The sequence below is a fragment of the Leptodactylus fuscus genome, chromosome 4 (assembly GCF_031893055.1).
Source record: "Leptodactylus fuscus isolate aLepFus1 chromosome 4, aLepFus1.hap2, whole genome shotgun sequence".
NCBI lineage: Eukaryota > Metazoa > Chordata > Amphibia > Anura > Leptodactylidae > Leptodactylus > Leptodactylus fuscus.
In genome coordinates this window covers 132,199,741-132,223,449 of record NC_134268.1, presented here as the reverse complement: position 1 = coordinate 132,223,449, position 23,709 = coordinate 132,199,741, and the positions used below count along the sequence as shown (strand labels likewise).

The window sequence follows — 23,709 nt, the reverse complement described above, 5'->3', positions numbered from 1 at the left end:
GCCGCTAAACAGCCCAGTTTGGACCAATTCATGGTGGAGGGAGCCTCTAACCAGCAGAGTTGGTGGAAATCAGGGTGGAGGGAGCCTCTAACCAGCAGAGTTGTGGGAAAGCAGGGTGGAGGGAGCCTCTAACCAGCAGAGTTGGGGGAAATCAGGGTGGAGGGAGCCTAGTATTAGCAGAATTGTGCAACGCTTATGGTGGATGAGTATGAGGATGCGGAGGAATTGGAGAGGTTGAGTACAGACATGGAGTTTCATGTTGGGGTGCTTTACACAGGTGGGCCCAAAAATGAAGGCTCTATCCAGTGGTGGTTCATTTTTATCAAAGTGAGCCGGTCGGCACTCTCAGCTGACAGACGGGTGCGCTTGTCAGTGATGATGCCACCGGCTGCACTGAACACCCTCTCAGATAGGACGCTGGCGGCAGGACAGGACAGCACCTCCAAGGCATATAGGGCAAGTTCAAGCCACAGGTCCAACTTCGACACCCAATACGTGTAGGGCGCAGAGGGGTCGGAGAGGACAGGGCTGTGGTCGGAAAGGTATTCCCGCAACATGCGCCTATACTTCTCACGCCTGGTGACACTAGGACCCTCCGTGGCGGCACTTTGGCGAGGGGGTGCCATCAAGGTGTCCCAGACCTTAGACAGTGTGCCCCTCGTTTGTGTGGACCGGTGAGAACTTGGTTGCCTACTGGAGGAACTGCCCTCCCTGCCGCCAACGTCACATGCTGGAAACATCTCCATCATATTCTGCACCAATTGCCTGTGGCAAGCATTGATGCGATTGGCCCTCCCCTCTACCGGAATAAAAGACGAGATGTTGTTTTTATACCGGGGGTCAAGGATAGCAAAGATCCAGTACTGGTTGTCCTCCATGATTTTGACAATACGCTTGTCGGTTGTAAAGCACCCCAACATGAACTCAGCCATGTCTGCCACAGTGTTAGTTGGCATGACTCCTCTGGCCCCACCGGAAAGTTCAATCTCCATTTCCTCCTCATCCTCCATGTCTACCCATCCGCGCTGCAACAATGGGACGATTCGAAGTTGCCCGGAAGCCTCCTGTATCACCATCACATCATCGGACAACTCTTCTTCCTCCTCCTCCTCCTCCTCCTCCTCCTCCTCCTCCATTAAACGCGATGAAGCGGACAGATGTGTGGACCTACTCTCCAGCTGTGACGGATCGGATGCTATCCCTGACTCCTCTGTGTGATCTGAGTTATCCCTGATGTCAATCAGGGATTCTCTCAGAACACACAAGAGCGGGATTGTAAGACTCACCATCGCATCCTCAGAGCTCACCCTCCTTGTGGACTCCTCAAACACCCGTAGGATGTCACAAAGGTCTCTCATCCATGGCCACTCATGGATGAGAAACTGAGGCAGCTGACTTTGTGGCACCCTAGGGTTTTGTAGCTGGTATTCCATCAAAGGTCTCTGCTGCTCAACCACTCTATTCAACATCTGAAACGTTGAGTTCCAGCGTGTGGGGACGTCGCACAAAAGCCGGTGTTGTGGCACATGCAGGCGTTGCTGGAGAGATTTTAAGCTAGCAGCGGCTACTGTCGACTTGCGAAAGTGGGCGCACATGCGCCGCACTTTCACCAGTAGCTCTGGAACATTGGGGTAGCTCTTTAGGAAACGTTGCACCACTAGGTTGAAGACGTGGGCCAGGCATGGAACATGTTGGAGTCCGGCAAGCTCCAGAGCTGCTACCAGGTTCCGGCCGTTATCACAAACGACCATGCCTGGGCCCAGGTGCAGCGGCTCAAACCATATTGCCGTCTCATCGAGGAGGGCATCCCTCACCTCGGAGGCAGTGTGCTGTCTGTCCCCCAAGCTGATCAGCTTCAGCACAGCCTGCTGACGTCTACCAACGCCAGTGCTGCAACGTTTCCAACTCGTAGCTGGGGTCAATCTAACAGCGGAGGAGGTGGCGGAGGAGGAGGCGGTGGCGGAGGAGGAGGCGGTAGAGGAGGAGGAGGAGGAGGAGGGGGGTGTTCTTCTCGTGTCCCTGCCAGGAATGTTAGGCGGGGAGACGAGGTACACCGGGCCAGTTTGGGAAGCAGTCCCAGCCTCAACTACATTCACCCAGTGTGCCGTCAGTGAAATGTAGCGTCCCTGTCCGCATGCACTTGTCCACGCGTCGGTGGTCAAGTGGACCTTTGTGCAAAGCGCGGAACTAAGGGCCCGCCTGATGTTGAGTGACACGTGCTGGTGCAAGGCGGGGACGGCACACCGGGAGAAGTAGTGACGGCTAGGGACGGCATAGCGAGGTGCCGCAGTTGCCATCAGGTCCAGGAAGGCGGGAGTTTCAACAAGCCGGAACGCCAACATCTCCTGGGCCAGCAGTTTAGCGATGTTGGCGTTCAAGGCTTGCGCGTGTGGGTGGTTAGCAGTGTATTTCTGCCGCCGCTCCAATGTCTGAGAGATGGTGGGTTGTTGTAAAGAAGCGCCTGATGGTGCCTTTGATGGTGCAGGAGAAGGAGATAAGACAGGAACAGGGGAGGATGAGGGAGAAGTCAACAAAGTGGCAGAGGCAGATGAAGTGGTGTCCTGGCTCGTCCTCTGGAGTGCATCGCCAGCACAGTCAGCAGTGGCAGTGGCAGAGGCAGTGGCAGTGGCGTGAACGGCAGGCGGCCTTTGTCCTGCCGTTGCTGCCTGCCACTGATTCCAGTGCTTGGATTCCAAATGACGGCGCATTGAAGTGGTGGACAGGTTGCTCTTCTCAGAGCCCCTAATCAATTTCGAGAGGCAAATTGTGCAGACAACACTATATCTGTCCTCGGCGCATTCCTTGAAAAAACTCCACACCTTCGAGAAACGTGCCCTCGAGGTGGGAGTTTTTCGGGGCTGGGAACGAACTGGAACATCTTGGGAGATTCCGGGTGTGGCCTGGCTTCGCCTAAGCTGCTGACCTCTGCCTCTGCCTCTAGCTACCCTTTTTGGTGCTGCACTTGCCTCAACATCCACACTACTTTCCCCGCTTGACATCCCCCCTGTCCAGGTCGGGTCAGTGTCCTCATCATCCACCACTTCCTCTTCCAACTCCTGTCTCATCTCCTCCTCCCGCACAATGCGCCGGTCAACTGGATGCCCTGACGGCAACTGCGTCACATCATCGTCGATGAGGGTGGGTTGCTGGTCATCCACCACCAAATCGAACGGAGATGGAGGAGACTCTAGTGTTTGAGCATCTGGACACAGATGCTCCTCTGTTAGGTTCGTGGAATCGTGACGTGGAGAGGCAGGTTGAGGGACAATGAAAGGAGCGGAGAACAGCTCTGGGGAGCAGGGACAGTTGGGGTTATTGTTCTGTGAAGCTTGGGAATTTTGGGAGGAAGGAGGACAAGACTGTTGGGTAATAGGAGGAGAGGAGGCAGAGTCTGACTGGCTGCTGGACAATGTGCTGTAAGCGTTCTCTGACAGCCATTGCAAGACCTGTTCCTGGTTCTCGGGCCTACTAAGGTTTGTACCCTGCAGTTTAGTTAATGTGGCAAGCAACCCTGGCACTGTGGAGTGGCGCAATGCTTGCTGCCCCACAGGAGTAGGCACGGGACGCCCTGTGGCTTCACTGCTACCTTGCTCCCCAGAACCATTCCCCCGACCTCGCCCACGGCCTCGTCCACGTCCCTTTCCGGGAGCCTTGCGCATTTTGAATTCCCAGTTAGAAATTGGCACTATATACCAGTAGCAAAAATTGTGGGTGCACGTAACCCCAATATATTCTTTGAATTCCCAGTCAGACAATGGCACTATATACCAGTAGCAAGAAATGAGGGTATTTATAACCCCAATATATTCTTTGAATTCCCAGTCAGACAATGGCACTGTATACCAGTAGTAAAAATTGTGGGTGCACGTAACCCCAATATATTCTTTGAATTACCAGTCAGAAACTGGCACTATATGGCAGTAGCAAGAAATGAGGGTATTTGTAACCCCAATATATTCTTTGAATTCCCAGTCAGAAACTGGCACTGTATACCAGTAGTAAAAATTGTGGGTGCACGTAACCCCAATATATTCTTTGAATTCCCAGTCAGACAATGGCACTATATACCAGTAGCAAGAAATGAGGGTATTTATAACCCCAATATATTCTTTGAATTCCCAGTCAGACAATGGCACTGTATACCAGTAGTAAAAATTGTGGGTGCACGTAACCCCAATATATTCTTTGAATTACCAGTCAGAAACTGGCACTATATGGCAGTAGCAAGAAATGAGGGTATTTGTAACCCCAATATATTCTTTGAATTCCCAGTCAGAAACTGGCACTGTATACCAGTAGTAAAAATTGTGGGTGCACGTAACCCCAATATATTCTTTGAATTACCAGTCAGAAACTGGCACTATATGGCAGTAGCAAGAAATGAGGGTATTTGTAACCCCAATATATTCTTTGAATTCCCAGTCAGAAACTGGCACTGTATACCAGTAGTAAAAATTGTGGGTGCACGTAACCCCAATATATTCTTTGAATTACCAGTCAGAAACTGGCACTATATGGCAGTAGCAAGAAATGAGGGTATTTGTAACCCCAATATATTCTTTGAATTCCCAGTCAGAAACTGGCACTGTATACCAGTAGTAAAAATTGTGGGTGCACGTAACCCCAATATATTCTTTGAATTACCAGTCAGAAACTGGCACTATATGGCAGTAGCAAGAAATGAGGGTATTTGTAACCCCAATATATTCTTTGAATTCCCAGTCAGACAATGGCACTGTATACCAGTAGTAAAAATTGTGGGTGCACGTAACCCCAATATATTCTTTGAATTCCCAGTCAGACAATGGCACTATATACCAGTAGTAAAAATTGTGGGTGCACGTAACCCCAATATATTCTTTGAATTCCCAGTCAGACAATGGCACTGTATACCAGTAGTAAAAATTGTGGGTGCACGTAACCCCAATATATTCTTTGAATTCCCAGTCAGACAATGGCACTGTATACCAGTAGTAAAAATTGTGGGTGCACGTAACCCCAATATATTCTTTGAATTCCCAGTCAGACAATGGCACTATATACCAGTAGCAAGAAATGAGGGTATTTATAACCCCAATATATTCTTTGAATTCCCAGTCAGACAATGGCACTGTATACCAGTAGTAAAAATTGTGGGTGCACGTAACCCCAATATATTCTTTGAATTCCCAGTCAGAAACTGGCACTATATGGCAGTAGCAAGAAATGAGGGTATTTATGACCCCAATATATTCTTTGAATTCCCAGTCAGACAATGGCACTGTATACCAGTAGTAAAAATTGTGGGTGCACGTAACCCCAATATATTCTTTGAATTACCAGTCAGAAACTGGCACTATATGGCAGTAGCAAGAAATGAGGGTATTTGTAACCCCAATATATTCTTTGAATTCCCAGTCAGACAATGGCACTGTATACCAGTAGTAAAAATTGTGGGTGCACGTAACCCCAATATATTCTTTGAATTCCCAGTCAGACAATGGCACTGTATACCAGTAGTAAAAATTGTGGGTGCACGTAACCCCAATATATTCTTTGAATTCCCAGTCAGAAACTGGCACTATATGGCAGTAGCAAGAAATGAGGGTATTTGTATTCCCAATATACTCTTTGAATTCCCAGTCAGACAATGGCACTGTATACCAGTAGTAAAAATTGTGGGTGCACGTAACCCCAATATATTCTTTGAATTCCCAGTCAGACACTGGCACTATATACCAGTAGCAAGAAATGAGGGTATTTATAACCCCAATATATTCTTTGAATTCCCAGTCAGACAATGGCACTGTATACCAGTAGTAAAAATTGTGGGTGCACGTAACCCCAATATATTCTTTGAATTACCAGTCAGAAACTGGCACTATATGGCAGTAGCAAGAAATGAGGGTATTTGTAACCCCAATATATTCTTTGAATTCCCAGTCAGACAATGGCACTGTATACCAGTAGTAAAAATTGTGGGTGCACGTAACCCCAATATATTCTTTGAATTCCCAGTCAGAAACTGGCACTATATGGCAGTAGCAAGAAATGAGGGTATTTATAACCCCAATATATTCTTTGAATTCCCAGTCAGACAATGGCACTGTATACCAGTAGTAAAAATTGTGGGTGCACGTAACCCCAATATATTCTTTGAATTACCAGTCAGAAACTGGCACTATATGGCAGTAGCAAGAAATGAGGGTATTTGTAACCCCAATATATTCTTTGAATTCCCAGTCAGAAACTGGCACTGTATACCAGTAGTAAAAATTGTGGGTGCACGTAACCCCAATATATTCTTTGAATTCCCAGTCAGACAATGGCACTATATACCAGTAGCAAGAAATGAGGGTATTTATAACCCCAATATATTCTTTGAATTCCCAGTCAGACAATGGCACTGTATACCAGTAGTAAAAATTGTGGGTGCACGTAACCCCAATATATTCTTTGAATTCCCAGTCAGAAACTGGCACTATATGGCAGTAGCAAGAAATGAGGGTATTTGTAACCCCAATATATTCTTTGAATTCCCAGTCAGAAACTGGCACTATATACCAGTAGCAAAAATTGTGGGTGTATATAGCCCCAATTCTATTGCTAGGGGACTTGCAGCGTATTTCTGAGGTGAAGGTGGGGGGGCACACCGTTGGAACGGTGATTTGGGGTGTATATATGGGGTATACGGGAATATACTGTCAGTGTGTTCCATTCAGGATCCTGGGAAAGCTGGGTTGCGGCGATTGAGCCCGTCAGTGCCACGTTACACTGACAAGCTTCTCCCTGGAATTGAAGTTATATGTAAGCCCAATATATTCTTTGAATTCCCAGTGAGACAATGGCACTATATGGCAGTAGCAAAAATAGTGGGTGTATATAGCCCCAATTCTATTGCTAGGGGACTTGCAGGGTATTTCTGGGGTGAAGGTGGGGGGGCACACCGTTGGAACGGGTATCGGGGGTATATATCGGGTATACGGGAATACACTGTCAGTGTATTCCATTCAGGATCCTGGGAAAGCTGGGTTGCGGCGATTGAGCCCGTCAGTGCCACGTTACACTGACAAGCTTCTCCCTGGAATTTAGCTCTTACAAGAGCTGTTGGTTGTCTTCTCCTTCCTATCCTAGCCTGTCCCTGCCTACCCAGAATCTAAGCCCTAGCTAGCTGGACGGAAACCTCCGTCCCCGGTGAATTGCAAGCTCAGAATGACGCGAACCTGGGCGGCGCTGTTCTTTTAAATTAGAGGTCACATGTTTTCGGCAGCCAATGGGTTTTGCCTACTTTTCTCAACGTCACTGGTGTCGTAGTTCCTGTCCCACCTACCCTGCGCTGTTATTGGAGCAAAAAAGGCGCCAGGGAAGGTGGGAGGGGAATCGAGTAATGGCGCACTTTACCACGCGGTGTTCGATTCGATTCGAACATGCCGAACAGCCTAATATCCGATCGAACATGAGTTCGATAGAACACTGTTCGCTCATCTCTAAGTGTGAACCTAGCGATACTTTTATTAGGTTTGTGCAAAGTTCCATGTTTTATTCTTGCCTTTTTTTTTTTTTTCATTCATCGTCAATGTTTTTTAGCCAGCTCAGACATGAAATACCAGTAAAAGAGTACAGCATTTGTGAAAAGTAGTGTCCGCTCATATTTTGCTTTGTGATTCCGCAGAGGTATCTTGAAAGATGAGAGCGAGATATATACTAGTTTTAAATTTTGTAGAGATGACCCAGCAAAACCAAAAGTTTTAGGTGTTTTAAGTGGTTTATGCAAAATGTCTTGCATCATGATTATAAAAATAAGTACAAAGGACATTGTGTGAGGGTGGCAAGTGCCTGCATTGTCACTCATATTCTTGGAAATAGTGCTCACTCAAGTGCCATAGTTCCATCAAGGAGCTGCCCTGGCAGGAGCTGAAAGCAAAAGTTCTATTTATTTATTATTGATGGCCAGTTGTAGAGAGAGACTGTGAGTTGTGTGGAACTAGAAAAACCCCTTATTCTCCAAGTGGTTAAGTAGGGGCCCTTTTATTTAAAAAAAAAAAAAAAAAACTGCCTCTCTGATGTTTTTTGACACTGCTCTGGTGTCTTACATACACAAGAAATGCTTGGAGATACAAATACAGCCAATAATGGAATGAAGTGGGCCACTGCAGCAACAGCCATTTGGCTGAAAGGGCATCTCCAGTTATTTTCTGTATGTTAAGAGAGACCAGGAAGTGGAGAGCAGCTGGGACCTGGGATGGAAACAACGGAGTATCATATTTCTTCTTTTTTTTTTTTTATTCTAGGACCTAATATTTAGCTGTTTTAAAGTGTAACTTCCATTTTTTTTTTTTTTTTTTACTGCTTTTGTGCCTTGTAGTGTATGGTGACCATTTTTGTAATGTACTTTATTATCCTTAAATAATTAAATAATGGCCTCTGTGGTCTAAGCCATTTAACCCCTTCATGAAATCTAGCTTGCTAGTACAACAGATGTCAAGTATTTAAATATTGCAGCCACTCAGGAGCTGAGTGGCCACTATAGATGCCAGGTCCCAGCACTAATGCCTCCGGGCAATAAGGCCCCCAGCACTTTGTTCAAAGCTGCCCGAGGCACGCATTCTTCCGGGGCCTGGGGGCCAGTGTGATGTTGCCATGACAACTGAAAGCCTTTTTGAAGGCTCCCAGTCTTGTCTGGCATATACTTCTATTACAGGCCGCGCTTTGCAGCGTGTAATAGAAGTGTTGGTATTTTGCAATGCATTAACGATCAGACCCTCCCTGAAGTTCAATACCCCTAGGGACTCTAATAAATGAACCTTAAATTAAAAAAAAAAAAAGTTTGAATAGCCCATTACTGTGAAACACAAATACATTAACTATCCCTATGTTCGGAAACATCCGGTCTACAAACTTATAAAAATATTTTTCCCGTACGGTGAACGCTGAAGCTGGAAGTGCAAAATTGCAGGGGTTTTTTTAATGTTTTTGGGTTTTTTTTTCAGTTTATTAAAGTTTTAATAAAAAGCAATCAAAGCCATAGACATTTCCTAATATGACATAACTAAAAAGTATATCTGGCCCCGCACAAACAAAAGGATTCCCTATTCATCGCTGTAAATATAAATTTATTCATCCCATGGAAATATAAAAAATTTACGGATGTCAGAATATGTTGACTTTAAGAAATAAAACATTTTTGCAAAGTGATTTTTGTTGAGGTTAAAATGTGAAGAAAACAATATAAATTTGGTATCCTCAGAATTGTACTGAAATATAGAATACAGGTGACTTGCCATTTTGGCTGCATAGTGAACGCTATAAAAATGAAGCACATAAGAAATTCGCACAAATGTACTTTTTCTTCAATTCTACCCCATTCTGAATTTTTTTTTTCCAGCTTTCCAGTACATGGTACAGAATAATAAATGGTAACATTATAAAGAACAATTTGTTCCACAAATATTAACTCATATGGCTTTGTGAATGGAAAAATAAAATAGTTATGGGCTTGGAAGGCGGGGAGTCAAAATCAAAAATAAAAAAGCCATCGGTGGAAAGGCGTTAAAAAGTGATGAAGGAAACAGATCTCCTTAATAAAATATATTTATTATCATTATTTATTTTTTGAGCACCATTAATTCCATGATGCTGTACATTTGAGGGTTTACATACAAAATGCACATAAACAAGTACAATATTACCATAGTGACCACCACGTACAGTGGGATGGCCTGCAAAGAAATCTATGAGGGAGAGGGGACAGAAGCAGCGGGTGGTGGTAGATGTTGATCATATGGTGATGTGGTGGCAGCAGGGTTATGCAAGGTTGTAGACTTTTCTGAAAAAATTAGTCTTTGGGGCTGCCTTGAAACTTGTGGTTTTGGGGAGCACCATTATTATAAGAACCTGTGTGTGGTATAGTGACTCAGATCGACCAGACAGGTTCCCTTTCACTTTTCAAATGAAATTGCATAATATTATTTTCATATCTTTAACCTCTTTACAGGTTTGGCAGTGTGGTGGAACTCTTGAAATACAACCTTGTTCTCATGTTGGGCATGTTTTTCCCAAGAAGGCCCCTTATGCTAGACCCAATTTTCTACAGAATACTGCTCGTGCTGCTGAAGTGTGGATGGATGGTTACAAGGAACATTTCTATAACAGAAACCCACCTGCTAGAAAGGTATTCATGAATTATTGTATAGTGCTGAAATTAAAGTGAGTGCATTACTTTGTACCTACCCTATTCACATATAGAAAATAATTATCTAGAAAAGATGGAGGTGTTTATTCCAAAGTAATATATAAACTTGTTCTACATCGTAATGTAAAGGTAAGCTAACAAGTTGTTATAGGTTCCTCCTGCCATATGTTACCTAACCTAGAGATTAGACTTTTTACAATTGTGAAAACAGAGACGATTTATTCACAGGACAGCTATAGTCAAAATAAATATACAGAACCATAAATAATTGTTGGGTTTTAATTTTATTGACTGTAAATTTGTTTAGAAATTAGTAGATAAAACATAATAAAATCAGATTAATCTGAAGAAATGTGCAGATAAACATTTTGGATTATTTAACACTAAGTGCCAGCAAGCTCAGTCACTTCATAACATTTTTATTTTTTTTATTTTTCTTATGCTCATTCATTAAATCTGATCCTAATATTGATAGAGACAGACTGAAAAAAAATGAAAATGAAATGAAAAAAAAACATGAAAAAAAATAGTACACTTACTATATTGTAATATTTTGTAATAGGAAAAATATGGAGATATTTCTGATCGAAAGATACTCAGGGAGAGACTACAGTGCAAGAATTTTGATTGGTATTTGAGAAATGTTTTTCCAGATCTACATGTACCAGAAGATCGTCCTGGCTGGCATGGGGCGGCAAGTATATTCTTTTGATACTCTGATGCTCTGTTCTATGACATTTATAACATTTCATAACATATACTAAGTGTTTTTAAAAAACAAACAAAAACATTTTCACAGAAAAAATGTATATATAAAATACTGTTGTGAGGGGATGTAGCCAGTTATGCAGAATGTATATTCTGTACAGGTACACATATAATAAATCTTTGCACTAAGTGGATGAGAATGAAAATGGCACTAGACCTTAGACCATCCTATAATCCTACAATGGTCTGATAAAAAGCTAAACCTGTATGATCTGGTTCTCAATTGCCTTATATTAGGGCAAAGAATTCCTTCCTGACTCCAAATCCCCAGATGACTTATCTCCAGTCATCAACTACTGTATATACTCGAGTATAAGCCAACCCAAATATAAAACACATACACCCGAATATAAAAATACAAAACTGGGAAAACTTATTGACTCGAGTATAAGCTGAGGGAGGGGGAAATGCAGCAGCTACTGAAAAATTTAAAAAATTTAAATGGTCAGAATTTTTGGGTGCAGTAGTTGCTGGGCGATGGGGAGGGGGTGTTTTGGTTGTCTGTCTGCCCCTTCCCTGAGCTTGAGGACTGGGGTTTTTTTTCCCCCCTACTTGGGAATTCAGCTTAGCTGAATATAAGGTATCTGCAGTGCTCCTATTAACCCCTTCCCGACGGAACAGTAGCACTGCAGATCCCCTATATTCAGTAGACCGGGCACTTTCAGACACAGGGATACCTAATGTGTATGTGTTTCACAGTCATTTTCTACTTTTATATGTATTTTTTTTTTTTTTACTATTTTATGGGAGATTCTATACATTATTATTATTATTGCGGCTGGTCATAGAGCCCCCATTTCAAAGAATCAAGTAACGCCTCAATCCTGTGACAGAGGGTTTAATAGTCTCACTGCTCTTACCATAAAGAATTCCAGTCTATGATGATGGTAATCCACTGCATCTCCTTTAGATGCAGTTGACGCCCTCTTATCAAGATTACAGACTTGGGTTGTATATAGCAAGTCTTCCTCCTAAAACGCGCATTCTCAGCTTAGTACTTGAGAGCATAGATCACACTTGGTTGAGTGTGTAAGCATACTCATTAGGGAGTGGGGTAGGTTGATGTCACCACAATTAGCATATGTAATATTTAACATACCCATTGCATTTAAAGGGATATTTTGGGAACAACAAGTTAACTTGCTGATCCCAGCTGATGGGGCCCCAACATGGGAACTGGGATGTTAAGCACCAACATTTGAATGCCGGTGGTGGTGGGGAATCACTTATCCCCGCTCCATGTATTTCAGTGGAACCGTCAAAGTACAAAGCTCGGCAATCTCTGCCATCCCATTGAAGGGAACTAAGCTGGGCTTAGGTGTGTTTCCAGCCTCTGCTTTCATTCAAACTGAAGTACAAAACACTCCAGTTCTCATAATCATTGGGGGTTCCTGTCGCTGGACCCTTTCAGTGATGTTCCTACAATACGGTACTAAAGTACTCAAAATACAAGAAATATTCCATGTGTGGCCCAGCCACAAAAAGACAAAAATATGGGGCATATTTTTGAAATAAAAAAAATGTGTAAAAATGTTTCAAGATTGATTGATTAAAACTGACATCAGTAACCCCTGAAATCTAATGCAGCTGCTTGCTGGAGTATATTTCAGTTGTGGTGCATCTAATGCTAGTGGAGCACAGATTAACATCAAAGTAAATATGGCCCCTGTTTTTTGTTGTTGTTGCTTTTTATTCCTATGTACATTTATACATTGCATCTCCTATTTACAGGCAACTTTTGCAAAGGCAATTAAAGTAAAATTTAGAGCGCACTTAATTTTACACTACAGTAAAATGTAATGCTTCCATATTTAATTTCATGATATCTCATTTCCTCAGGTTCGCAGCAAGGGTATATCATCTGAGTGTTTAGATTATAATGCACCAGATCATAACCCCACTGGAGCTCACCTCTCACTGTTTGGATGCCACGGACAAGGTGGCAATCAGGTATATTTCCATTATGTATAGTTGCAAAGTTTGTGCACCTGCTGGATATATGGATTAGATAAATCTTTTTGCATATCTTAACATAAGCATATTGAGAATTGCGAGACCCCCTTGTACTGTATTTTACAACCCTTTTGGTTTTGTGTCCTTTTGTCAAAGTATTGTAAAGGAATATGACTTTTATAAACATCAAATTTCTAATTACCTCATTCCTTTTTTTTTTTAACAGTTTATTTTGTGTAGAATGGGGCATATGTATTAATACAATTGTTCCAGTTTTAAAATGTACTACATTGAATTGGCGTACAGCCTAACCGCATCACTTTATCTGAGAGTTACAAAATCATGACGTTGAAGTTAGAAATTTACATATCCACTTGCAGATTTTTAGATTTTCAAATAGTTTTTTTTTTGTAATTACTGAGGGCAGTGAGGAAGGGGGAAAAAAAAAAAGCATACTCTCCTGTCCCCGTTGCTCCGGTGTGTTCCCGCGCCCGCAACTTCCATGTCATCTGCTCCAGCAGCATCTTCCTGCCCTCAGCAGTGACCACTAAAATCCATCAACAACTTCAGCATAACACTTTATTCTGAAGTTGTTGATGGATTTTAGTGGTCACTGCTGAGGGCAGTCAGCGAATGGTCTGAATCTCACTACCTGTGACATCACAGGTCCTCTTCCTGAGGCTGCTGATTGGCCTCAGTGGTCACTTGACCGCTGAGGCCAATTAGCAGCTTCAGCACAACGTCTGAGGAGACCTGAGAGAGCAGACTAACTGAGAGGCGCAGGGTGACACCAGAGCAACCAGGACAGGTATATTTTTTTAAAATTATTTTTAATTTTTTTTCACTACCCCCAGCAGATTTAAACCTTAAACTGGGCCCAGTCCTTCTTCATAAAATCTACCCTGCTGTTTTTGATGTCTGTTGGTGCTGTGGTGGGTTCCTTCTACCATATTTGGTGGGAGTGCGGAGAGATCCAAACTTTCTGGGCCTCCGTATTTTCCCTATATGTGAGGGTCAGTGGTCATCTTCTGGCCCCCCTCTCAGTTGGCTCTCCCTTCCCTCATCCCGGGTAGGCTCTCTAGGGTAAAGGGTGATCTCCTGCACCACTTCCTTATGGCCGACAGTATGGTTATTCCCCAGCATTGGCGTAGCTCCACGACTCCTTCTCTGCGGGAATGGCTTCAGGAGTTCCTCCTTATCAGGAGGATAGACGGCTTGGTCGCCGAAGACTCTCCTGACTTGTCCAAGTTTGATGCTCTCTGGCAGCCGTGAGTTGTGTTTCAGGAGTCTGCAGAGTTTGCCTCCCTTTTCTCATGACTTTTCGTGACTCTGGCTATTTTCTCTAGTACCCTCTGGCCTCGTCCCTCCTCTTTCCCCTTGTAGCCTTTGTGTCCTTTGTTGTCCTTCTTGTGTCTAGTCTTCCTCTGTCTGGTTGTCCTTTTTGTTTTTTTTCGGTCTGGTCTGCAGGAAAACTCTGCAAACTTTCTGTTTAAAGCGCTGTGGGAAGAACCGCAATGCGTTGCCACCACAGTTTTTCCCACAGCGTTTTTTGGCTGCGAGTCGTCCAGTGGAGCCTTAGCCTAAATGACAATTGCAAGTGGAGCCCCCTTTCATTGGTAGTCTGCCAGGATTCAACCCAAAGTTTTTTTTTTTTTAAAGTGACGGAATCTTTCTTCTGTCATGTTTTTTACTTTTCTGACAGAAGAAAAAGTTGTGCATGCAGGACTTTTTCTTCTGTTGCTAAAGTAAACATGGGAACGAACACAGACTGAGGAGGCTGTCTGTCCACTACCTTGCTACAGGTAATGTCCATTGACTTTAACAATTGTAGTGTGAACATCCCCTAATCAAGCAGTTTTTCAAAACTGTTTATCCCTGTATGAGAAAAATCCTTTTATTACAATATGTTTCAACTTTCCTATATATAACTTTGTTTACATGTGTGATTTTGTTTCAGTTTTTTGAATACACAGCGAAACGTGAGATTCGTTTTAATTCAGTCACTGAACTGTGTGCTGAAGTCCCAGAACACCAAACATATATTGGGATGAGACATTGCCCTAAAGATGGTAGTCCTGTTCCTCAAAATATTATTTGGGAGTTTCGACTTGTAAGTACTTTAAAATAAAAACATTTTTATAATAATAATTGTTTATATTATTAGGTAGAAGTCACTTCTAATGAGAATAGTGAGCTGTCCTTTTTTAGTAGTCTGACCTTTTAAGGATCCGATCATTACTGCTAATTTAGAGCTTTCCTAAATACTTTGCTTTAGCAATGCTGCTTCATTTGTCTGCTATTTTAGATTATTCCTGCCATTGTTTACACCTTTCCTTGGTCCCCAACCTGTCCTATGATAACAATTGTCACTGCTCTCTGGAGGGGTTAAGTTCTCTCATTGTCCTGACTGCAGAGCAGTTCAGCTAATTGCAGTTTGCTGATAAAGTTTTGGACAGTGTTGCCTCTCTAAATGAAAATAAATTAAAATGACACTAGGTTCACACTAGCGTTGTGATCTCCATCATTCAGGTCTGCTGAGGCACCACTACAACAGAAGTTACACATGGACACCAGCCAGCGGACCCCATTGACTAGTCCTCTGTGGATGACTTTTCTCTCCAACAATTTTTGGAGGTTTCTGTAGTGGAGTCTCAAACAGAGTCTCCGGCGCAGATGTCAATCCTGCCTGAGTTTACGGCAAGTCTGTTGTCTCTGAGCATGGGAAAGACAATGCCTATATCTACTGAGGTAGTTCATAGTGTCCAAACAGTCAAAGTGACCTCCAACAGGCAAACTGCAGAGAGAGAGGGAGAATGGAAAATCCCTTTAATTCTCTTTATTTTTATCTGCATATTAAACAAAAACTCAAAATTATACACGGCTGTAATCTTAAAAACCCATCAAATTTTCCATGTCATTTTTAATGCAGAATGAACACCGTTCATTCCAGCAAACTAAGTATCACAGCAGCACGTGACCTTGGATGTAGGAGTTGTTTTTTTTTTTGTTTTTTTAATCTGATTTCATTGCATTGGATAGTGGAGAGGAAGTGCAGGCAGATCAATCAAATGAAATGTAATTTGGTCTACAGATTCACTGCATGTAAATAATAGTGATAACAAGGAGCAACAAGTAAAATAAAGACAAGCAAAGGGTGTACAAGGTTATAGTGGGTATTTAAAGAGGACTTTTCATGTCCTCAAAAATGTAAGGTTTTAGATACTGCTAGAAAGCCAATTCAGTGCACTGTCGGCTTTCCCAGTATGTGTGCCCCGGGGGTGTAGATATCGACGACAATATTTTCAGCACCAATATCTCCCCACTGTTAGAAAGGCGTTCCTCATAGCTCAGCATCATCACTGGGCTGTGAGCAACGCCCCTTCTGACAGTACAAGGGTATGTTAGCATACAGTCAGTGTGGGAGGGATTACGCTGAGCTATGAGGAACGCCCTTTTTACAGTGGAAAGATATCAGTGCCGAAATGAACGGCACTGATATCTCCACCATTGGGGCACACATTGGGAAAGCTGATAGTGCGCTTATTTCAGTGCACTGTCTGCTTTCTAGCAATATATAAAACTGTACAGTCATGGGGACATGAAAGGTCTTTTTTTAACACTGCTGTGGATGTATATGCAGATATTTTTTGGAAGCTGGATAACACCTTTAATGATTAGATAAGAGTTAACTGAAGAGTATAAATGTAGCTAGACTGTAAAAGGTGTCACACAGCATATTTGTATGTGAATAATGAAAATATACACTACTCTTGTATTTCTGTACAGGATGGAACAATATATCATCCTAATTCAGACAAATGTCTTAGCTCATATCGTACATCAGAAGGTCGGGCAGATGTGCAAATGCAGCCTTGTGATGCCACAGATAAGAATCAGCTCTGGAAGTTTGAAAGGTAGAAAAAAAATGGCGTAATCCTCAAGTGTGCACAAGGTGCTGAATAGAACTTTCTTCAGTTTATACCGGAAGCTCCAAGCCAGAAGGAAGGTTAACTTAACTTGACTGAACTGTTTGCCTGACTGCATCTCAGCAGGAAGCCTTGCCAGCATTTAACAATACTCTCCATATTCTAAAGTGCCTTTTTACACAATGGTACATAACATTTGTTCATGACTGTTGACTTGTTTATTTATTTGGAATTGATTTGTAGGTAATCATACAAAGTATGTTGGTGTATTAGAAGTTGGAGACAGACTTCTTAAGGCAATGGCCCCAAGTGGCGGAAACGCCAAGAAAAAAAATGAGGCGTTTTACAGTCACAGCAAGGTGGATGGGCTTCTAACAAATCGCATCCACATTTTGTAAAAAAATAAGTGTTGCGGACACACTGCGAACTTTAAAACCGTCACGGTTATGGAAATTGCAGCATGTCAGTTATACCTACGGAAACGCTGGTGATTTCCCTATAGGTGTAATTGAAGTAGAGTTAGACTTTCCTTTGCGGACTTTCTGTGAAAAGCGCTGTGGGAAAAACCGCCATGATTTTTCCAGCAGTGCTTTTTTGCTGTGGCTTGCTACATGGGGCCTTAGCCTAACACTGTTTTCTTGAGTGCCACATGATATCATACAAAACTGTGTTAGGCTATTTAATTGTGCAAATGCCAGCAGCAATGATTTGTTATTTCATTTTCCTATAGAAGAACTATTGGTTTATTGTAAGCGTGTACATTGCTTATGTGGTAGAAAAAAACAACTGTGGAGTCTGTTAAAGACACCTTCGAATCTTTTCACTCCTTTAAGTATTTTTATGGACAGAACTAGGGTCAAATTGACCACCCAGTGAAATTACCAGTGGGCTCAGGTGCCAACACCGTAATGAAAGTCCTTTTGAAGATCAGAGAACAAAGTCTGTTTTGGATCATTTGCTACTGGAATTTTACTCATTTCCCAAAAATGGTGTATTAGCATATTTCCTCTGTTTACAATAGAAATTATTTTATACACTTTTTCAGTTTAGCTAGAGGGTAGAGCTGTAATTTAAATCATATCACGTACAAAAAGAATGAAGAAAAAAAGCCACATTTATCTGATATCAGATGAAACCACGGTTCCCTACAGGATACAGACAAGCCCAAATGATATGGGCGTTGCACGGATGCAGAATGCTGTTAAAACAACTATTCACACACCTGCAGTAAATTGCATACAAATGAAGATTGTATAACGGTCCATTCACCTGATAATATGAGGCGCACAGTCCTGGCTAACAGCCTATTAGCAACGTCCATACTTTTCGACCAGAAAGGCAGTCCAGCACCTATATACAAACACCAACCCCCACACACGAGTACCAGCACGTAAAACAACATAGCAGGGCATGATGTATTGGTTGTCCAGGGAATTTAAATTCATTTACCTGATTCGGCAAATGATGTTGATGAAGATGTAGCGGTCGCTTACTTGTGCTCTGGGGCCTGACTAATAGTAAATAAGGTCAGAACCCCTGGATCCATCATCCTCATCCGCTGGATCGGATAAGTAAATTGAAACTCTCTAAACATTCCATTTTAATGTTTTGGTCAAAATATACAATCTTGCAACTTGTGTCCAAGGGTCCCCAAAGCTTGCAAGTTCTTACACTAAAATCCAAGGCAAATCACAGCAAAAGAAAGGTAAGATCCCTAGAGAAATTTCTTCTGGACAACTGTTGCCCCTCTAAAGATAATTACAACTTCTAGCAGAAAGCCAAGAATGTAATAATGTCAGTGCAATGTTGATGGCGTATTTAAATCATGTGGCTTCATTGATATATTGGGGCAAAAAAGTATTTAGTCAGTCACCAATAGTGCAAGTTCCACCACTTAAAAACATGAGAGGCGTCTGTAATTTACATCATAGGTAGACCTCAACTATGAGAGACAAAATGAGAAAACAAATCCAGAAAATCACATTGTCTGATTTTGTAAGAATTTATTTGCAAATTATGGTGGAAAATAAGTATTTGGTCAGTAACAAAATTTCTTCTCAATACTTTGTTATATATCCTTTGTTGGCAATGACAGAGGTCAAACATTTTCTGTAAGTCTTCACAAGGTTGGCACACACTGTTGGTGGTATGTTGGCCCATTCCTCCATGCAGATCTCCTCTAGAGCAGTGATGTTTTGGGGCTGTTGCTTGGCAACACGGACTTTCAACTCCCTCCAAAGGTTTTCTATAGGGTTGAGATCTGGAGACTGGCTAGGCCACTCCAGGACCTTGAAATGCTTCTTACAAAGCCACTCCTTCGTTGCCCTGGCGGTGTGCTTTGGATCATTGTCATGTTGAAAGACCTAGCCACGTTTCATCTTCAATGCCCTTGCTGATGGAAGGAGGTTTGCAATCAAAATCTCACGATACATGGCCCCATTCATTCTTTCATGTACCCGGATCAGTCGTCCTGGCCCCTTTGCAGAGAAACAGCCCCAAAGCATGATGTTTCCACCCCCATGCTTTACAGTAGGTATGGTGTTTGATAGATACAACTCAGTATTCTTTTTTCTCAAAACACGAAAAGTTGTGTTTCTACCAAACAGTTCCAGTTTGGTTTCATCAGACCATAGGACATTCTCCCAATACTTTTCTGGATCATCCAAATGCTCTCTAGTAAACTTCAGAGGGGCCCAGACATGTACTGGCTTAAGCAGTGGGACACATCTGGCATTGCAGGATCTGAGTCCCTGGCGGCGTAGTGTGTTACTGATGGTAGGCTTTGTTACATTGGTCCCAGCTCTCTGCAGTTCATTCACTAGGTCCCCCCGCGTGATTCTGGGATTTTTGCTCACCGTTCTTGTGATCATTTTGACCCCACGGGGTGAGATTTTGCGTGGAGCCCCAGATCGAGGGAGATTATCAGTGGTCTTGTATGTCTTCCATTTTCTAATTATCGCTCCCACAGTTGATTTCTTCAATCCAAGCTGCATGCCTATTGCAGATTCAGTCTTCCCAGCCTGGTGCAGGGCTACAATTTTGTTTCTGGTGTCCTTTGACAGCTCTTTGGTCTTCACCATAGTGGAGTTTGGAGTCTGACTGTTTGAGGGTGTGCACAGGTGTCTTTTTATAGTGATAACAAGTTTAAACAGGTGCCATTACTACAGGTAATGAGTGGAGGAAAGAGGAGACTCTTAAAGAAGAAGTTACAGGTCTGTGAGAGCCAGAAATCTTGATTGTTTGTAGGTGACCAAATACTTATTTTCCACCATAATTTGAAAAAAAATTCTTACAAAATTAGACAATGTGATTTTCTGGATTTGTTTTCTCATTTTGTCTCTCATAGTTGAGGTCTACCTATGATGTAAATTACAAACGCCTCTCATCTTTTTAAGTGGTGGAACTTGCACTATTGGTGCCTGACTAAATACTTTTTTGCCCCACTGTGTGTGTGTGTGTGTGTGTGTGTGTGTGTGTGTGTATATATATATATATATATATATATATATATATATATTATAGATAAATATTTTCAGCCATAGACATCATTTTATTAACACACTGGATTAGATTTAGACTTGTATATTTGCTGGTAAATCAGCTATAAAAGACTGAAATTTAAAATTCCATGACTTTTTTTTTTTTTTTTTTACATTTTTAACAATGCTCAACCATGTATAAATTTTATTTATATTTAGCCCAAAGACTTCAACACAGAACATGTGTTTCGCACACTTATGCAACATGGATTTCACTTCCCTTATTTAAAGGGAACAGTTTAGCAGTGCTGTTTTACAATGTTGCCATAATTTCCATAGAGAAGAATGGGGGCTACAGAGAGTGTAGCGCAGCTGAAGTGTACTGTGTCCATATCCTGACAATTACAGAAACAGTGTAGCTTGATGTACTACACTGTTTCCATAGCTTCCATTCTCCTCTGTGGAAGTTACAGGAACAAAGAAGAACTACACATTGAGAAAATGCGGAGTTTTTGGCTGTTGTGGGAACACGAGAGAGAAGGAATCTCATAGAAGGATAAAGGAGATCCTTTCATTCCTAAAAGAGGATCTCAAGCAAAACCACTTTGAAAACAGCATATGAATCTTTTGAGTACTCAAAATTGTCATATGTGTGCAACTATATCATCAATGTTTTGAGTTTCCAAATTTGCCCTAAGTTTGTACAACTCTAGTTTTCCTCTTTACATATTCATAGACAAAAAATACCCTGGAAAGAATAACAATGCCTATAGTTCCTTCTACCCTCATGTTTACATAATGTCTATATAAAAGCACCATCTTTCTATGCAACCAGGTATGTGTGAATGCAGGTATATATTATGCACAGGTTTCTGGAAAATCTGTTGCTAAATGATTTTGTTTTTAATTATCTTTTAGTGTAAATGGTGTTAGAGCTCTAAGTACTTCAGTTTTTACTTGCATTGCATTGATCCTTACTGAAATAAATGTCTTCCACTCAGCTAAAGGATAGATCAAAGGTAAAAGTATGAGTTGATGAAATGTTTACCAGAGGTTTAAAGAAACCCAATGTATTTTTTGTATTTTTAAGCTGCATTCAATTTGTGGACAGTACTGCATATTAAAAGCTAGCTATTATGAGCTCTATGAATTGTAAAATATAGAAATAATTGGGTTTTAAACTACTGATTTATAAATGATATAGTTGTATCAATGAAGTTAACACTTACATGCCAAGATTAACTTAAATTTCCTATAAAACATGAAAAATATTTGCTGTGAAATTAAAAAAAAATGAAAGAACACTGCGACTTGTTGAATCTTTTATTTTTATTTTTTACATATATAATACCATATTCACATTTCTCCCTGTTCTTCATCTTAAATCTCATGCACAAATCCATAGATTTTTATTTTGCAAAATTAATAACACATAAAATATTTATAATATAGGTGTCACCATAATTGTACTGACCCATAGAATAAAGGTGGTATTTGTGACACCCACTCCCATAATTAAAACGGTAGCTACTGGGAAAATAATAGGTAATTTGGTATTCCGAATGTGCATTCACATCTGTGAAAATACTGCTCACTACCTCGATAAATTCTTTGAGGGCTGCAGTTTTCAAAATGGGGTCACTCCCTAGGGGATTACACTTTACGCCATGAGGGGCTTCAGTCTAAACATCACGGTTTGGCCGTGGCATTTTACAATCCCTGCAAAGTGGTTGGAATTTACTAGAAAATGTTCCTTTTCCCAATTATACCAATGGAAACATTGGTGGTTTCCGTATAGGCATAACTGAAGCAGAAAGTCCATAGAGGAAAACAATGCAGACTTTCTGTGAAAAGTCATGTGGGAAAAAACACAATGTTTGTTTCTGCAGCGCTTTTTCGCTGCCGCTCTCTATGTGAGACCTTGGCTTGACTGGTACTTAAGAGGTTCTGCAAATATAACATGATGTCCAAATACCAAACTGCGCTCCAAAAGTCACACATCTTGACGTATGTGCCCTGCTGTGTTCCCAAACTGCATCCATTTGCTTGAAGAAATTCCTGAATGAATTCATCCAGGGTTACAGTTAACGTTTTTAATGCCCAAGTGTTGCATTAATTTATTTTCCAGACATGAATGTGCAGCTGAAGATGAAAGGAGAAAAAGGCAAATTTTACAGGAATAAGTAATTTCTGTGTGCTGTATAAAGTGCCCAGTTTATATCAAAAACTTGTGTTCCAAAACTGCATGCAGCTGATTCTTACTGAGTGTTTAAGGGCTAGTTCACACGGCAAAACCCTTTTCCACCATTTGATTTCTCTGCACGGCTAGCCGCAATGGGAAACCTATGCAGTGCATATGAATACAGTATGGGACAGTTATCTTGCAGGGAGACAGGGACTCCTAACATCATAGATAACTATGATACTTGGGAGTCTGGGTATCCAGCCAGGTTTCAGACCAGGAAACATGGCTGAACTATAGACTAGATTTTTCCAGTTCGCATTTTGCTATGTGTAGGAGACTTTTGCCCATTTAAGAGAATATTGAGGGAAGGATAATTCCACTGCCTTACATGGCCTGTACGCACAGATGCTGTATACTGTGGCATCATAGGATTAGGAACAACAATTTATCACTTTAACCATAAATAAAACTGTAGTTATGCAAACTATCGTAAAATTAACTTTTACATGAACAGCTGCTAAAGGATCAATAGTAAAGGAAATCAGATATTCTACACATTACAGCTAGACAACAAAAAGTCCTCACCAGTGTATTTTTCTCCAAATAAATTTTTCAACAACAAATGTAAAAAGGTTCTCAAATTCATGCCTGTAATGAAGACCACAAAATTCCTTCCACCATATATAAAAGTCTCACTCCAGTAATATTTATTATGCCTTAACAATGTGCTCACTCACTGGGTGCATTGTTCACTTTATTCAGAATTGGAATGGGTGGACATTGTGCACTTGTGTGTCCATCACATGAGCATGGACTGATTTCTATCCACTGGAAATAAGCAGCATGAATGACGGCAAGCAGCGATCTAACTGTGAGTGTTTGATATAGAAAATATATTGCAAAATTGTAGAACTTTTCATTATACAAACATTAACATTGATCTACTGAAAGTCAAACCCTTTTACATGTTTCCAGTTAGGTTCAATGATAATTAGATCGGATCTATATAGGGCCCATGTCATAACTTCCAGGACTCCATGTTATTCTTAATGACATTGGCTGTATGTTTGGGGTTGTTGTCCTGGACATAATAAATTCTAAGCCAATCAGAGGCCTCCCTGATATTATTGTATAATGATTGACTGTATTTTTCGCCATGGAGAACACCGATAATCATGATCAAATTCCCAAGTACATTTGCTAAATTGCAGCCCCAAACAACTCCAC

At 41.5% G+C, this 23,709-nt stretch overlaps 2 protein-coding genes across 3 annotated transcripts in view; one reads left to right on the top strand and one right to left on the bottom strand.

Annotated features, from left to right (window-relative positions):
• The window catches only part of GALNT4 (polypeptide N-acetylgalactosaminyltransferase 4), a 57,056-nt gene extending 38,335 nt beyond the window's left edge, over window positions 1-18,721 (top strand). The window contains exons 7-11 of the mRNA XM_075271172.1: window positions 9,974-10,150; window positions 10,734-10,865; window positions 12,779-12,889; window positions 14,850-15,002; window positions 16,679-18,721. Of these exons, the coding sequence (XP_075127273.1) occupies window positions 9,974-10,150; window positions 10,734-10,865; window positions 12,779-12,889; window positions 14,850-15,002; window positions 16,679-16,810 (705 nt within the window). The 3' untranslated portion in view covers window positions 16,811-18,721. The remainder of the gene's footprint in view (window positions 1-9,973; window positions 10,151-10,733; window positions 10,866-12,778; window positions 12,890-14,849; window positions 15,003-16,678) is intronic.
• The window catches only part of ICE1 (interactor of little elongation complex ELL subunit 1), a 205,076-nt gene that overhangs the window by 29,746 nt on the left and 151,621 nt on the right, over window positions 1-23,709 (bottom strand). The gene's annotated exons all lie outside the window — the stretch shown is intronic.